Raw genomic sequence first — 18,550 nt, 5'->3', positions numbered from 1 at the left:
ACTCTTACCTCCTTCTTCCTAACTGACTGTAACTTTTGTTAGAAAATAGAACAAAGGGAAGTTAAAACTTGATGAATGGAAAACAAAATATAGAGGTCATTATATATTTTATAAAAATAAGTGTAAGTTTCAAACAATAAATAATCATGCATTATGAGAACTGATTCAAGACAAGGGAAACAAATGATAACTGAAAAAAGCATATACACTTATCAAGTACTAACTATACTTTAAAGAGTATGTTTCCATGGATTGTGATGTAAACATGATTCACAAGACTGTTTTTCTTGACTCACTTATTTTTAAACACATTTTTTTTTTTTACTATTTTTCCTTTTAAATAAGAAACCTTACTCTAGATTTCATTAAAATGTCATGCTTTAGGTGATATATCTCACATTCTGTTTACTCCTGAAATATATATAGTGTGTTCAGAGGCAGTTTCTCTAGCTAAACAAAAAAAGAGTATAATCTTACAAAATTTTCAAGGTCTAAAATTTATGAAGAAGGGTAATAAAACCATATACAAGCTTATAGAGAATAACATTTTATAAAAATTAGAAATTAAATATATTCAAGCATTATAGTTTGAAAATCACTTTAATTTCTATTATACTTAGAATGGATAAATTAAGGTCCATGGGTTAAAAAAAATGGCCCACTGTATGTTCTTGGAAATGCAGTATTTTTGTAACATAGCTATGCTCTTCATTTCTGTATTATCTGTGGTTGCTCTTATCCTGTAACTGCAGAGTTGAGTAGTTGTGACAGAGACCATTTGACCTGCAAAGCCTAACATTGTTGAATAGGCTACAACAAAACAATGTGCTGATTCCTGTTTTAGACACTTATCACTTGACTTTGATGTTGCTGAATTCAAATGGATTGTAAATAAAATACAACAAATTCTGGTATAACATCCACAGAATTTTGGATTTATATTTTGCTGATGTTTTGCAATTTTCTCTACTTTTTCTAGTATTTTCAAAGAAATTCAAAATATTGATTCTACTAATCTCAAAATCACTCAAGTCCTCTGTGTGTGTTTGTGTATATATATGGTGGTGGTGCTGTTTTCACTAAGTTGTGTCTGGCTCTTGTGACCCCCTGGACTGTAATCTGCCAGGCTCCTGTGTCCAAGGGATTTCCCAGGCAAGCATACTGGAGTGGGTTGCCATTTCCTTCTCAAGGGGATTGTCCCAACCTAGGGATTGAACCCAAATTAAATTTTTTATTGAATATATATTTTATATTGAATATATCTGCAATCTGCATTGCAGGCAGATTCTTTACTGACTGAGCCACCAGGGAATCCCATTTCATATATGGAGAAGGCAGTGGCATCCCACTCCAGTACTCTTGCCTGGAAAATCCCATGGATGGAGGAGCCTGGTAGGTTGCAGTCCATGGGGTCGCTAAGTCAGACATGACAGAGTGACTTCACTTTCACCTTTCACTTTCATGCATTGGAGAAAGAAATGGCAACCCACTCCAGTGTTCTTGCCTGGAGAATCCCAGGGACGGCTGAGCCTGGTGGGCTGCCGTCTACGGGGTCGCACAGAGTTGGACACAACTGAAGTGACTTAGCAATAGCAATATATATATATATATATATGTATATGTATATATTATGCATAAATGTGTATATACACGTCTGAATAGTTCAGCTCCATCTCTGTGAAATATGCTTTTAATATTAAGTGAAAAGGCAGTTAATTTCTTTAACATTTAATTAGGCAGATACCTAAGTTATGTAATGGCAGGTATTGCTTTGAAAAACTCCCTCTCTTCTGTAGTTATTCTTTATTTATATTCGAATCATAATCTAAAGCTCATCATTCTAGTTTGGCATTCCCCTAAAGACAAGTCTCCTCAATGTGTCTTTATAGGGATTTTGCTTCCAGGATTAAATTTGAATCCCAAACAGAGCATGTGTGATGTAAAAACAATGTTATGTTTAAACATATTACAATTTTAAATATAAAATAATCAGCTATTAATATATATTTAATGAATGTATTTATAAATAATATTAACGTATACATTTAAAAGTAATGCAAGTTATAAATTAGAAGGGTTATTTTGTTGTTTCTAAAGTCCACTTTTGGGGCTGCCTAAGTTTCTTAGGCCTCCAGTAAACTTTGAAAATTTTCTTTCAAATCTGTGGAAAGCAAAGAGATGGAAAGGAAACTCCATACCAGCTTATGAGAATGTACTTCTCTGATAATATAATCAGAGCAAATCTATAGACTCTTTCCCTTAATAATTTAAGAGCATTTTAAAATAGGTGTGAAAATATACCTGGAAGAACACAGCCTAAATAGACAAGGATTTAGTACTCAAAACAACATATAAAGTACTACCTAAGAATACTGTTGCAAGTGTTCATCTAACTTTAAGGATGTCCATAAATAAATCTAGAATGGTAACACATCAGAATCATTTTCATGACTTTCAGAGCTAACAGTCATATACTCATGTCATTCAGTCATCAATTCTCGTTTCTATCATCAGTGCCGCAGTCTCTGAGGAAGAAGTAATAAGTAGCATTCCTTCTGTTCAAGGGCTTTGCCTCCTAATTAAGAGATAAATCTAAATGAGCATTTGCACAAAACCCCAAAGCATTAGCAAGAAATTTCTTAAATAGCCTTTTAGAGAAATATGCCATAGCAATGGTTTTAAAATATTTTCCTACTATAACCTAAATACGTTTTATTTTATACCCAGGCATACATACACAGACACACAATCACTCAAATGTCAAGAAACAACATCTATTTTTAGCTCTAGCAATATACTCTATTCTGTTCAAGTTGATGTCATTTTTGGTACAACTGTCAAAAACCATAAGCTAATAACATGAGTTGTCAGTGGGTCATAACCTGCTGTTTGAAGGGCAGTGCACTGAGATTTTATTAAGGACCTAAATATTTTCAGATAAAGAATTGGCCAATAGGGTATAAAAGAAACATAACTGAGCTCAAAGCTGCAAGATCTTGATGAGCCTTGCAGTTCTGCAATGTACTGATTTTATGAGCTATTTAAGTCAATCAACTTTGGAACCTTAGTTTCTCATCTGTAAAAACAAAATAAAATTTTGTCTATTCCACTGAATATAGAATTTTGGAAATAAACAATGATAACAGATATGGAAGCATTTTGTCAACTGTAATGTAACAAAATTTACATTTTATTTTGAATGTTTAAGAACTAGGAATAAACCAGATCACAATATTCAGTTTTTAGAGACTTGAAGGTAGTCTTAAAAGAATTTTAACTTCTCAATTTTTATCATTAAAGGAGATATTCTGAAGCAACTAGAGGAAAGCAGTGGTTTCTTCAGTGAATACATGTGAGAGTGTAGAAGTGTGGGACAGAAGCAGGGGCCATGTTGTCATCAGAGGGGCAGTAAAATTTCCCATCTCTAGTAGTGTTACAGCTGCCATAACAAAGTTCTACAGACTGAGAAGCCTGAACAGCAGGGTTTTTTTTTTTCTTTTTCTTTTTGCAGTTCTGGACCCTAGAAGCCCGAGATCAAGGTGTTAGGCATGGTTGGTTTCCTCCATGCTCTTCCTCATTGACTTGTAAATAGCTGTCTTCACCCTGTGTCTTGACGTGGTTTTTCCCCTGTGTGTGTGTGTGTGTTTCCTAATCTCCCTTCTTATAAGGACATGAGTAATACTGGATTAGGACTCATCTTAATGACCTTATTTTAACTTTATTACCTCTTAAGGCCATATTTCCAAATATAATAAAATTCTGAGTTATTGGTGGTTAAGACTTCAACATATGAACTTAGGAGAACACAACTTAGCCTGCAACACTGTTTACTTTCTTTTTTGTTACTATTACTTATACTTTTTATTTGATACCAAGGAAAACATGCTATTTATTTATGCATAATGCTTTGTGTACAACTGAACATCTCATTCATTTTTTTCAAGGGTTAAAAATGTAATTATTTCTGTATTAGAAAAATGGTCATATCTCATTTATAATTTATTATACTATTTAATATTGAGTGGTTTGCCTTGGAAACAAACGGAGATCATTCTGTCATTTTTGAGATTGCATCCAAGTACTTCACTTCAGAATCTTCTGTTGACCATGATGGCTACTCCATTTCTTCTAATGGATTCCTGCCCACAGTAGTAGATAAATGGTCATCTGAGTTAAATTCACCCATTCCAGTCCATTTTAGTTCACTGATTCCTAGAATGTCAACGTTCACTCTTGCCATCTCCTGTTTGACCACTTTCAATTTGCCTTGATTTATGGACCTAACGTTCCAGGTTCCTATGCAATATTGCTCTTTACAGCATCAGACCTTGCTTCTATCACCAGTAACATCCACAATTAGGTATTGTTTTTGCTTTGGCTCCATCCCTTCTTTCTTTCTGGAGTTATTTCTCCACTGATCGCCAGTAGCATATTGGGCACCTACTGACCTGGGGAATTCCTCTTTCATTATCCTATCATTTTGCGTTTTCATACTGTTCATGGGGTTCTCAAGACAAGAATGATGAAGTGGTTTGCCATTCCCTTCTCCAGTGGACCACATTCTGTCAGACCTCTCCATCATGAACTGCCCAGAGTACATCATGAGAAATGCTGGGCTGAAAGAAGCATGAGCTGGAATCAAGATTGCCGGGAGAAATATCAATAACCTCAGACATGCAGATGACACCACCCTTATGGCAGAAATTGAAGAGGAACTAAAGAGCCTCTTGATGAAAGTGAAAGAGGAGAGTGAAAATGTTGGCTTAAAGCTCAACATTCAGAAAATGAAGATCATGGCATCTGGTCCCATTATTTCATGAGAAATAGATGCAGAAGCAGTGGAAACAGTGTCAGACTTTATTTTGGGGGGCTCCAAAATCACTGCATATGGTGACTGCAGCCATGAAATTAAAAGACACTTACTCCTTGGAAGGAGAGCTATGACCAACCTAGATAGTATATTCAAAAGCAGAGACATTACTTTGCCAACAAAGGTCTGTCTAATCAAGGCTATGGTTTTTCCAGTAGTCATGTGTGAATGTGAGAGCTGGACTGTGAAGAAAGCTGAGTGTCGAAGAATTGATGCTTTTGAACTGTGGTGTTGAAGAAGACTCTTGAGAGTCCCTTGGACTGCAAGCAGATCCAATCAGTCCGTTCTAAAGGAAATCAGCCCTGGGTGTTCTTTGGACGGAATGATGCTAAAGCTGAAACTCCAGTACTTGGATACCTCATGCGAAGAGTTGACTCATAGGAAAAGACTCTGATGTGGGGAGGGATTGAGGGCAGGAGGAGAAGGGGACGACAGAGGATGAGATGGCTGGATGGCATCACTGACTCAATGGACGCAAGTTTGAGTGAACTCCGGGAGTTGATGATGGACAGGGAGGCCTGGCCTGCTGCAATTCACGGGGTCGCAGAGTCGGACACAACTGAGCGACTGAACTGACTGACTGACTATTTAATAAATAAAATCAATTATTTAACAAAAATCATTTTTAATGCTTCCTCTTAACAAAAGGAAACATATTTTTAAAAAGGCACAGCAACTTGATTAGTTCCCAATCTTAAGATGGAGGCAGTAATTGTTTCTTTGGAGACAGAGACTTTTTAAAGGAAACTAACATATTCAAAAAGTCAAATGAGGATCTGAGATAAAATATTAATATATTCACATATTTAGAAGTAAATGAAAGATTTTAAATGCTACTAAATTTTGTTTCAAGTTACTTAGTTCCCCAGCTAAGTAAAAACATTTATTTTCTTTTTTGAAACATCCTAAGACTAATAAAAATTCATTTTAATTAGCAAGAATACATTGCTGCATTTTCAGCTACAGACACAAATGCATTCCCACAGTTTGAGACCATATAAAATTGTTATATTTTTATTTATAATTTGCATATTTATAGTAATACAAAACTGCTTTCTTGAGTGCTGCTGGCTTCTCTGCTGCCTCATGGCGGCCACTGGGATTCACCTGAGCTGCACATCAGTTTGTGTGGCCATCCATAACGGTAGCTGGGCTGGCGTGGTCGCAAGTAATGCAGGCAACAGAGTTACTCCACCTGTTGTTGCTTACTCAAAAAATGAAGAGGTTGTTGGATTGGCAGGAAAACAAAGTAGAATCAGGAATATTTCAGACTCAGTAATGAAAGTCAAGCAGATCCTTGGCAGAAATTACACAGTGTTTCCAGGTCTCAGCCTTGGAAGCATCCTGCTTTCTGTGAAGAAGCCAGTCCCCTTGTTAAAAAGCCAGTAAGGCGCTTTGCAGCCCTTGGCCCCGTCCCCATCCTAAGTGACCTCCCAAAGTTGGGCTTTTTTCAGCCCTGGCGTCCTGCCTCTTTGCAACCTACTTACAAGTAGCTCCGCCTAACTTACTGCCACAATTATCCTTACACTGCTCCTGTAACTTGCATTCCCCTGTGGCCTTCCAGCCAGAAATGCAGTCCTCAGACCTGGCTTCTTAGCAATTAGCACCAGAGAGGGAAGAAGCGGCTGGCTTGTGGAGATAGACTGGAGTGCCCAGAAATTCCTCACACCTTCAGGTCGGTACTCTCCTGCCCGGGAGCCTCCTCCAGCTAGCCTCTCTTCCCAGTCTGCCATGGCTACTTCCAATAGACGTGCAGGCATCCGGTAGTACAGACAGGAGATATGGAGGCTTCTCTCCACACTAGGCAAGGCGAAGTACGTTCAGCGCCTGCAAACCGTGCATCACAACGCAGATATCTATCAGGCCATGTCCAAGTGGATGTAGCAGGACTTCTGCCGCACCATGCTGCAGTGCAGCTGCAAGTTCAAAGTCAGTTCAGTTCAGTCGCTCAGTCTTGTCCGACTCTTGGTGACCCCATTAACTGCAAAACACCAGGCTTCCCTGTCCATCACCATTTCCTGGAGCTTACTCAAATTCATGTCCACTAAGTCGGTGATGCTATCCAACCGCCTCATCCTCTATTGTCCCTTTCTCCTTCTGCCTTCAATCTTCCCAGCATCAGGGTCTTTTCAAATGAGTCAATTCTTCGCATCAGGTGGCCAAAGTATTGGAGATTCAGCTTCGGCATCAGTCCTTCCAATGAATATTTAGGACTGATTTCCTTTTCGATGGACTGGTTGGATCTCCTTGCAGTCCAAGGGACTCTCAAGAGTCTTCTCCAACACCACAGTTCAAAAGCATCAATTCTTTGGCACTCAGCTTTCTTTATAGTCCAACTCTCATATACATACTTGACTACTGGGAAAACCATAGCTTTGACTAGATGGACCTTTGTTAGCAAAGTAATATCTCTGCTTTTTAATATGCTGTCTAGGTTGGTCAAAGATTTTCTTCCAAGGAGTGAGAGTCTTTTAATTTCATGGCTGCAGTCACCATCTGCAGTGATTTTGGAGCCCCCCCAAATAAAATCTGTCACCGTTTCCATTATTTTCCCATCTATTTGCCATAAAGTGATGAGACCAGATGCTGTGATCTTAGTTTTCTGAATGTTGAGTTTTAAGCCATCTTTTTCTCGCTCCTCTTTCACTTTCATCAAGAGGCTTTTTAGTTCTTTTCTTTCTGCCATAAGGGTGGTATCATCTGCATATCTGAGATTATTGATATTTCTCCTGGAAATCTTGATTCCAGCTGGTGCTTCCTTCAGCCAAGCATTTCTCATGATGTACTCTGCATATGAGTTAAATAAGCAGGGTGACAATATATAGCCTTGACATCCTCCTTTCCCTATTTGGGACCAGTCTGTTGCTCCATGTCCAGTTTTAATTTTTGCTTGACCTGCATACAGATTTCTCAGGAGGAAAGTCAGGTGGTCTGGTATTCCCATGTCTTGAAGAATTTTCCACAATTTGTTGTGATCCACACAGTCAAAGGCTCTGGCATAGTCAATAAAGTGGAAGTAGATGTTTTCTGGAATTCTCTTGCTTTTCCAATGATCCAGCTGATGTTGTAAATCTGATCTCTTGTTCCTTTGCCTTTCCTAAATCCACCTTGAGAATCTGGAAGTTCACGGTTCATGTAATATTGTAGCTTGTAGTGGAGAATTTGAGCTTTACTTTGCTAGTGTGAGATGAGTGCAATTGTGTGGTAGTTTGAACATTCTTTGTTATTGCCGTTCTTTGGGATTGGAATGAAAACTGACCTTTTCCAGTCCTGTGGCCACTGCTAAATTTTCCACATTTGCTGGCATATTGAGTGCAGCACTTTCACAGTATCTATTAGGGTTTGAAATAGCTCAACTGGTATTCCATCATCTCCACTAGCTTTGTTCATAGTGATGCTTCCTAGGGCCCACTTGTCTTTGTATTCCAGGATGTCCAGTGATCCCACCATCATGGTTATCTGGGTCATGATGACCTTTTTTTTGTATAGCTCTTCTGTGTATTCTTACCACCTCTTCTTAATATCTTCTGCTTCTATTAGGTCTATTCCATTTATCTCCTTTATTGTGCCCATTTTTCCATGAAATATTCTCTTGGTATCTCTACTTTTCTTGAAGAGATCTCTAGTCTTTCCCATTCTATTATTTTCCTCTATTTCTTTGCATTGATCACTGAGGAAGGCTTTCTTATCTCCTTGCTATTCAAAGTCCTGAAGAACTTATATTTAAAACCTATGTGGCCCACACAAGTATGGGTAACTCACCACACTGTCCCTTTTATGATGTGTTGAATCAGCTTCTCTGAAATCAGATAGTGACTGATGCAGACAAGTTAATGGAGGACGCTGCTTGGGCCAAGAACAGTGACCTGAATTTAGCATCCCCTGACACCACGGGGGAGGAGGGAACCAGCATTCTGGGAGCAAAAAGGACTCAGGGAGCAGAGCATCAGCCTATTTTGAAAACAGTGAAGCAATCAGATGAGGATTGTCATCTGAGGGTCAGTGACCAGATGCCAGAAACCAGTGACCTAGAGGACTCCAGGGATAACTCCTTGGGTACAGGGTGCTCTCAAGGGACCCCCAGCTACAGCAGCTCCCACCACCTTCACAGTGGTGTAGCTGCCCCTTGTCAGAGCAGCCCCGTGACCAGACTGGCTCTGTCTGGTGAGCCCAGCTCCTGCTCCAGCTCTAGCCGAAACACTCATGAGGTGGCCTCCACACAGCAGCCTCCAGCCTCCTCCTCCAGGGCTCCTTTTGTTTCTGGTGGGGATAGGCCTTTGACCAGTGAGCCCCCTCCCAAGTGGCCCCAGTGAAGAAGGTGGTCAGTGGCCAGGACTATTGCAGCTGAGCTGGCAGAAAACAGGAAGTTGATACGAGAATTTTCAAAGCAGGAGCAAGAAAAATTGGACCAGCTGATTGCCCTTGGCAAGGAGGCCAGCAGTCAGCAGGACATTGCCAGTGAGCTCCTAAAGGGTGCAGTGGTCGTAGTCAGACGCTTGGCCACAGCAGTGGAAGAGGCAACCAGGGCTTTCCAGCTGGGACTTGAAAAGTTGCTTCAGAGGTTAATTTCAAACACCAAAAGTTAGGAGCCGAACAGCGAGGGTGTATTTCCTACACTGGCAGAGCCTGGGTCCAACCAACGCCTCCTGATACCCTGGCTCCTTTTCTGTGTCCTCAGACAAAACAGAGTGGATGGACAGTTAATGTGTGGAGTGATAGGAACCTGTATGCTAGTGGCTGCTCCCAGGCATCTCCACTAGTTGAAAGACCTTTTAGAAATGCAAGGGGTGGCCCAGTAGAAGAAGGATGCAGCCAAGTGCACAGAGCTAGCTAGCCCTGGCTTTGTCACTGATAGGAGACACTTTAGTTTACCTCTCTACATCAGCTTTCTCAGCTGCTAAACCTGCTTACCTCACAGGTTGTTGTGAGGATCAGATGGCTGAAATAGATATGAAAGGGTTTAAAAGCACTATGTGCATGTAAGTTATTAAAGCATATGACTTTGGCCAAGAGAAGGCTGGTGTGTGGCACAATAGTTGACAAGATACAGAATTAGGGTTGTATACCATGACCTCATTGCTTAAATCTCTACTAGTTTAACTGGACTGCTTCCTGGAATTTACAATCTTCATTTCTTAAAATCTCTCTGTAGTTCATTAGGCTAATGTAGACACAACATGTATTGGTCCCTTTTTGTGTTTGCTGTTTCTGTGACATACCTACAGCAACCACTTAATAATCAAACCATCTTTCCCTCCATTTTACTTGTCCTTAGTCACTTATCTCTATGGATATAACTTAGAACTGATAGGAAGCCACAATTGTGTGTTTTGGTTCATGTTGATAATCTTTGATATAATGAGAAACCCTCTGAGCCATCAGGGAAGTCTCCAGTATAAAATACTACCTATAAGTAAATTCTTTGCATTCCATGTTTCGGGTTTTTTTATGTTCATAATTATATAACTTTAGGTTTGGTTTGTCATTTGGACATCATGGAAACTATTTGGATTATATCAGCTTCCCAAATACTTTAAGCTAAACAAACAAACAAACATAACCCTTTCCTCCTAGTGAATATCACAACATCCATGTAACAAGATTGATCAGATGGGATTTCCACCAACCATCCTGGAAATAGTGAAAAATCATATTCCTTTACATTAAAAAGCAGTAAGTGCTAAGGAAAAAGTGTTGCAGATACTGGGGATTTTTAAAACATTCTCAACCCAACGACAGATTCGATTTTCTTGGAGAAAGGGAAGACCAGTGAGATTAAGCTAGGATCATTTAAAAAACACTGCCATCTTCTGACTATCCAGATAGGTCATTGTACAGAGATGTATAGAACACCTTTGCCCAGAAATCCACGGAAGGAGGTGGAGGAGGATCCATCATGCAAAAATCTGGATCCTTCTCCTGTCAGGCCAACTAGTTTGGAAGCCTATCTCCAACTCTCTATTAAGGATGAAAAAAATCTCTAATATTAAGCTATATATGTTAGAAAAAAATGTCATTGTGGATAATGTATAATAATGAGAATTTCACTATGCTCAGATTGAAATCACTTAACAAATATTTATATATTTACTCATTCAACTTTTTTGGGTGCACTATATTTTGCAAGTAGTACATTTGGAGTGGAAATTCAACATGAATGGAGCAGACGTGACTCTGTTCCCATACAGTCTTTTATTCCACTAGGGAGAGGCACACAGTAAATGATAAAAAGAAAGCACCAAAAATGCAAATTCTAGTGTTTCTCACATAAATAGTGGAGATCTGCTAGTTTCCTAGTTTACATAGAATGGTCAGAGAAGTCTTTTATGAATAGGGTGACTCATAATTTTGACCAGCAATTTATCTTTCCAACCACATCACATTTCAAAGTGACAGGTTTCACATTAGTAATTACACCAGGACTACTGATATAAATCAGGGTTTTTGTGGGTAGATCAGAATGTCACCCTATCTTTGAGCCTCATTTCGTTTAAGTGTAGATTAGAAGGAAGAAAAGAAGTCAAGAGTGTGGAAAAGCAGGGACAAGAATGTCCAAAGTGGTGGAGCAGCACCAGTAGGGAGGCCATTTTCCTTGTGTTGTGTTAGTCGTTCAGTCATGTCCAACTCTTTGCAGCCCCAAGGACTGTAGCCTGCCAGGCTCCACTGGTAATGGAATTCCCCAGTCAAGAATACTGGAGTGGGTTGCCATTTCCTTCTCCAGGGGATCTTCCTGACCCAAGGATCGAACCCAGGTCTCCCGCATTGGCAGGTACATTTTTTACTGTCTGGGCCACCAGGGAAGCCTGGAACTTTCCCTGTTCAGTGTGTAATGACCTAGAGCAAAGTTGGCAAATGATGACCCTCAGGCTAACTCTCATTTATGCTTTTTAGATGGTTTTATTAGAACATAGACACACATGTTTGTTTACTACTTTCTATGGTTCTTTGACCAGAGAAGGCAATGGCATCCCACTCCAGTACTCTTGCCTGGAAAATCCCATGGACGGAGGAGCCTGGTAGGTGCAGTCCATGGGGTCGCTGAGACGGACACGACTGAGCGATTTCACTTTCACTTTTCACTTTCATGCATTGGAGAAGGAAATGGCAACCCACTCCAGTGTTCTTGCCTGGAGAATCCCTGGTGGGCTGCTGTCTCTGGGGTCACACAGAGTCGGACATGACTGAAGCGACTTAGCAGCAGCAGCAATATGTTTCTTTGACGTTACAAAGCAGAGAAATGCCAATAGAAAATACTAGCAGACCTGAATCTGTCTGCAGATGTTAGATGGTGTTGCCATCATCCTCTACTACATCCCACAAAGAAACCACAATGAATTGAGTTTAGTGACCTGAGCTTAGTGATCTGAGCTCACTTAGGAGGTACCTAGCAGGCCATAGTCCCTGAACAGTGATTCAGACAGCTCAGAATCATTGCCAAGGCGACAGCCTTTCACCTTCTCTGAAGCCCATTCCCCCTTCCCACCCCCAGAGACATTTTATACTCCTCCAGATGACTGCCAGGTCCCAGGGGTGCCTTGCAGCCAAATCATCTCACCATTGAATTGATTCATTTTTTCCAGATGCTAGATCTCTTCAGAATTTGGAGTATTTTCTCAGTCCTGCATCTGCTGCTCAACAGAAGAACTCCTGTACTCTACCCAACTCCTCAACACTACCTGGACAAATTTTACTTCTTATTTTCAATAAATGTCAGATACCATTAAAAAAAGACTACTTGAGTAGTTGCAACAAAGACTATATGACTTGCAAAACTTAAAATCATTAGCTATTTGGCCATTTACAGAGAAGTTTGCTAATTACTGATCTAGGGAAAGATTAGCATGAAAGGCAGTTAGAGATGTAGGTGCCCTGGTCTTAAGATACAAATATCTTAGCATGCTCAAAGCAATCATTATTGCACTGTTCTTATTTGAATATCCATAATTATAGAGCAATAGAAGCAGAGGGTACCACCAGAGACAAGTCTGCCATCATTATATAATATAAATGGATTATGCAGGTTGGTAGGACATTTTCCACATCATCCACCATTTTTTTTTTTTTTTTTTGCATCAGTAATTTCCTTGGATTAAATAGAAACTTTTTCAAATAGACCCATACTTATTTCAGCTAAACAATAAGGTATATCTTGATAGCTTACAAAGTCCTCAGCTATAGAATATATAAAAGAAAAACAATACATGAATAATTTCTACCCATTTATAATCTGTTGGCAGGATAGAAAAAATAAAGAATCATACATGAAAAGAAAAAGAAGAGGAATATAAAGACCCCATATAATTATGCACTAATATAAACCACATCTTATGAAGAATGAAGCTTAGTTTATAAATCATGACTCTGAGCTACCAAAGTCATGGGACTTTGATAATGTACACAGGAAATGACATAATGTAATACAATCAAATACTCTTACATTTAAGAGGTTTTTTTTTTCCTTAATTTTTCTTCCTTGACTCAAAAAAAGGGGAGGAGGGGGTAAAGTAACACAAAAGAAGAAAATACAGTAAATATTAGAAACATGATTTTACCTAAAGGTTATTTCTTTTGAAAAGTTAAGTGGGGAAAAGGTCAGATACTCAATTCTGGATATAAACTTTGAAAGCTTTTAGCTGCAAACATTAAACATTTTCTGCAATTACTATCTAGAGAACTTATCACTGAAGGAGATCACAGTTGTGATAGGTCAGTATGAAGTAATGATCACATAGAGCCCACAATTGAGAATGAATAGAGCAGGCCAGGGGTGAGTATCTTTGAGCCCTACTAAGCAAAAGTCCAGATAATCACAATGGTGTGATCACCAACCTAGAGCCAGCCATTCTGGAATGCTAAGTCAAGTGGGCCTTAGGAAGCATCCCTATGAGCAAAGCTAGTGGAGGTGATGGAATTCCCACTGAGCTATTTCAAATTCAAAAGATGATGCTGTGGAAGTGCTGCACTCAATATACCAGCAAATTTGGAAAACTCAGCAGTGGCCACAGGACTGGAAAAGGTCAGTTTTCATTCCAATCCCAAAGAAAGGCAATGCCAAAGAATGCTCAAACTACTAGACAATTGCACTTGTCTCACACACTAGTAAAGTAACGCTAAAAATTCTCTAAGCTAGGCTTCAATAGTATGTGAATCGTGAACTTCCAGATGTTCGAGGTAGATTTACAAAAGGCAGAGGAACCAGAGATCAAATTGCCAACATCTGCTGGATCATCAAAACAGCAAGAGAGTTCCAGAAAAATATCTACTTCTGCTTTATTGACTATGCCAAAGTCTTGGACTGTGTGGATCATCACAAACTCTGGAAAATTCTTCAAGGGGGGGAATACCAGACCACCTGACCTGCCTCCTGAGAAATCTGTATGCAGGTCAGGAAGCAACAGTTTGAACTGGACATGGAATAGACTCGTTCAAAATAGGAAAAAGAGTGCATCACGGCTGTACATTGTCACCCTGCTTATTTAACCTATATGCAGAGTACATCATGAGAAATGCTGGACTGGATGAAGCACAAGCTGAAATCAAGATTGCCAAGAGAAATATCAATAATGGCAGAGACGCAGATGACACCACCCTTATGGCAGAAAGTGATGAAGAACTAAAAAGCCTCTTGAGGAAAGTGAAAGAGGAGAGTGAAAAAGTTGGCTTAAAGCTCAACATTCAGAAAATTAATATCATGGCATCTGGTTCCATCACTTCATGGGAAATAGATGGGGAAAGAGTGGCAGACTTTGTTTTCTGGGCTCCAAAACCACTGCAGATGGTGACTGTAGCCACGACATTAAAAGACTTTCACTCTTTGGAAGAAAATCTTTGACCAACCTAGTTCAGTTCAGTTCAGTTCAGTTCAGTTCAGTCACTCAGTCCTGTCTGACTCTTTGCCACCCCATGAATCACAGCACACCAGGCCTCCCTGTCCATCACCATCTCCCGGAGTTCACTCAGACTCACGTCCATCGAGTCCGTGATGCCATCCAGCCATCTCACCTGTCATCCACTTCTTCTCCTGCCCCCAATCCCTCCCAGCATCAGAGTCTTTTCCAATGAGTCAACTCTTTGCATGAGATGGACAAAGTACTGGAGTTTCAGCTTAACAGCATATTAAAAAGCAGAGACATTACTTTGCCAACAAAGATCTGTCTAGTCAAGGCTACGGTTTTTCCAGTAGTCATGTATGGATTTGAAACTTGGAGTATAAAGAAAGCTGAGTGCCGAAGAATTGATGCTTTTCTTGAGTGTCCCTTGGACTGAAAGGAGATCCAACCAGTCCATCATAAAAAAAATCAGTCCTGAATGTACATTGGAAGGACTGCCGCTGAAGTTGAAACTCCAGTACTTTGGCCACCTGGAAAAGACTCTGATGCTGAGAAGATTGAAGGCAGGAGGAGAAGGGGACAACAGAGGATGAGATGGTTGGATGGCATCACTGACTCAATGGACATGAGTTTGAGTAAACTCCAGGAATCGGCAATGGACAGGGAGGCCTGGCCTGCTGCAGTCCATGGGGTCGCAAAGAGTCATATACAACTGAGTGTCTGAACTGAAAGCAGAAGCTCCGATGAAGTGAGCTTTAACCCTACCACAAGCATTAGATACACAGATGACACCTAGATTTAAGTCTTTTCTTTTTTTTTTTTTTTTTTTTTTTTTGACAGGAAGAATCACCTTGCAACTTCCTAAAGACTGCATATTCTTCTGCTATTTTTTTGCTTAACAATTTTCTCAGCCTCCTATATTGCATAGGATCTGAGATGAATCTATAGGAATAGGGCAATTTTGGATATTCCTGGAAAGATTTAGACTGTGAAATAGGGTCCATACATGCTAAACTGGTAAAATAAATTCATCAGTGTTCTTAAATATATTTTAGTCTCATTAAACTTAAGCTGCAAAGAGAGAAAATGTACCCTCCATTACAAGGAGTCCTCAAGAAAAACTATCAGATTATTTAGCTGTGGTTTTGCTGGAGTCATTCCAATGTTCTAGAATCCGTTGCATCTTTTCTACACATCTCATAATGCTGACCTTTATGTCAGAAACAACAAGATTTTTTTCAAGGTATACAATTTGGCTAAATTTTATACCTGAATTTGATGTATTTTTGTGTTATATTAATTTTACTAAAAAAATTATGTATAACAATGTAAATGCATAGTATATTTTATTGGAAGATTTCACACTCACAGACTCTAAAAAAGGTAAAAATAAGTGAAATTTTCGCTTGTGGTAGGGTTAAAGCTCACTTCATCAGAGCTTCTGCTTTCAGTTCAGTTCACTTCAGTTCAGTCGTTCAGTTGTATCTGACTCTTTGCGACCCCATGGACTGCAGCAGGCCAGGCCTCCCTGTCCATTGCCAACACCTGGAGTTTACTCCTGTTGAAAGGAGAAATGAAGACTTGATTTTAAATGTTAAGTTGCGCAATTTTAGCTCAATTTTTTTTTTCTTATATTGATATATTTGAATATTTGACCAATTATTTTATATGAAGAGTTAACTAAGTATTAAGACTTATGGGGGAAATGGGGCTTTATTCTGCTCTTAAAAAGCTTACAATATTTTGGGAGGAATAAATAATTAAGACTAGACAACTAACAGAAGCAACAAAAATAAGTTTCACGTGAGTTGGAGTTACATCTGTGAAAATTTTGCAAACAAACTGTAGGTATTACTTTAAGGTATAGTATCATTTAAATAGTTATTATAAAACCCATTGAGACTTTAGTTTTGGATGATTACACTGGCTAGACTGTTTATATGTAAAAATAGAAAATTTTTATAGAACTTTTAAGAAAACCTGCCAATTCTTCTCTGTTGGGAGTTGAGCACAAGAGACCCTATGTGAGCAAAGCCCATTTAGGAAACTGTTTCTTACCAGGTCTGACTTTAATTCTCAGGAAGCTGTGAGGTAGTTTGTTAAGGCATACATTTTGTAAATAGAATTTTCAAAGAATGTTCATGATTGGGCCTCCTGATGTTTTTTATTGGTTCAAAGGGGGCATTCACAGCTGCAGAAAGCAGCTTGTAATTATCAAATTGGCTTTTTTCTACAAGGTAAGATAATACACATGCAGTTTCTGGTATTTTTCACAAGAACAGCAAGCCAGTCATTTGCATTTTCATATTAGGTGTGGAAATTCTTCTCTGGATCTAATTGACCTTATCCAAGTTAAAGAGAAGAAAAGCTGAAGAATTAAGAGAAAAATACACACTGAAAATGTAACCCCTGAACTGGAACCAGATCAAGGGCATCAAAATTAAACTGCCATTGGGTAGATTTGCTCTTCTCTGCACAGTTGGTTTCACTTTGCAAATATCCCTTCATCAAAAATATCAAAGGAACTGGAATGCTGTCAAATCCTTGCCATTCTTTCTCCAGGGGATCTTCCCAACCCAGGGATCGAACCCGGGTCTCCTGCATCGCAGACAGATTCTTTATCATGCACCACCAGGGACGCTCACTAAGGAAGATACACTTGACTAAATCCAAACAAGAAATAGAAGATCTTATAGGATCTTACAACAAAATTATATTTAAATAACACAAAAACATCAAGATTAACATTATGATAATGAATATGAAATGACTAGAGTAAATGAGAACTGATTTTCAAATGCATCTCAGTATTTGAATGCCATTATATTGACAGATTTTTTAAAAATTAGGATAAGGAAAAGCAATACAAATGATCTCACACTTGTTGTCACAAAGTAATGACACAGAGTATTGGGAATCAAATTGAATCTTAATCATAATACACAAACTACCACACTGGAAATAAATATGAAAGCTGATCACAATTTATTAAATGACAGCATGGCCAAGTAGATGTTTATGTTTTAATTACAAGTAAAAGAATGTGTTAAATGGGTGGTTCTCACAGCTTGTGAAGATTGGTTTCTTACAGAGAAGAGATGGCCCCAAAAGTTTGATAAGAAGACTATTTCTGCTGGACACACATCATTAACTTGATTTTATCTCTTCTGCAAGATATTTATTAAGTACAACTAAATTTATTTATTAAACTTCAAGTAAATGCATTTTAGTAGTTTGGAAAGTGGAAAAAGAAGAGCTTACATTTATCTTGTAAGATGTTAATATCTTAAACTAGGATCCATATTTAAACATCACTTCTAGCCTAAAACCCAATAATGATTAGGCTTTATCATCACTTATGGTATAGTATGTCTTTGTTCTTTACAAATTTAATATTTACTATTTCAAGGATATTCTACTGGTGGTGATTATTCATGACACAGATTAACCTAGTATTATTTCAAGTGTAAATCTGAATCCTGTGTGTTAGAAAACTGACTGTTTAAGAAAGTCACTTAAATAGGACATGCACTCATTCCCCATACATTTGTATCCAGCATTGTACACCACAATAATTCTATTGTAGTGATAAAAAGAACTTTCTTAGTTTAAATTGGCATGGGGTTAACTTTTGTTTGACATATGAAATATGTGACTTTCATTCCAAGTATGATTAAAAGGAAACCATTTGCCTATATTAAATGTCTGTTTTCATGAATTTAGGAATCAGATAGAATATCTGAAAGCTATCCAGACATAACTCATGAGTCTACTGTATATTCTAAACAGAACAGAACAGATATTTGACATTTGTTAATATTCATGAGCTTTGCAAATAAATTTATGCATA

The 18,550-nt window shown here is 38.7% G+C and overlaps 1 protein-coding gene across 1 annotated transcript; it reads left to right on the top strand.

Annotated features, from left to right (window-relative positions):
• Positions 1-6,601: 6,601 nt before the first annotated feature.
• On the top strand, positions 6,602-9,456 carry MSANTD7 (Myb/SANT DNA binding domain containing 7). Its single transcript, XM_052646106.1, is given in 2 exon segments — positions 6,602-6,803; positions 8,585-9,456. Coding segments are annotated over 2 exon segments (1,074 nt in total).
• The last annotated feature ends 9,094 nt before the right edge of the window (positions 9,457-18,550 follow it).

The sequence above is a fragment of the Budorcas taxicolor genome, chromosome 9 (genome assembly GCF_023091745.1).
Source record: "Budorcas taxicolor isolate Tak-1 chromosome 9, Takin1.1, whole genome shotgun sequence".
Lineage (NCBI taxonomy): Eukaryota > Metazoa > Chordata > Mammalia > Artiodactyla > Bovidae > Budorcas > Budorcas taxicolor.
Note: the sequence above shows the minus strand (reverse complement) of the source record. Positions and strands in the feature narration are given on the sequence as shown.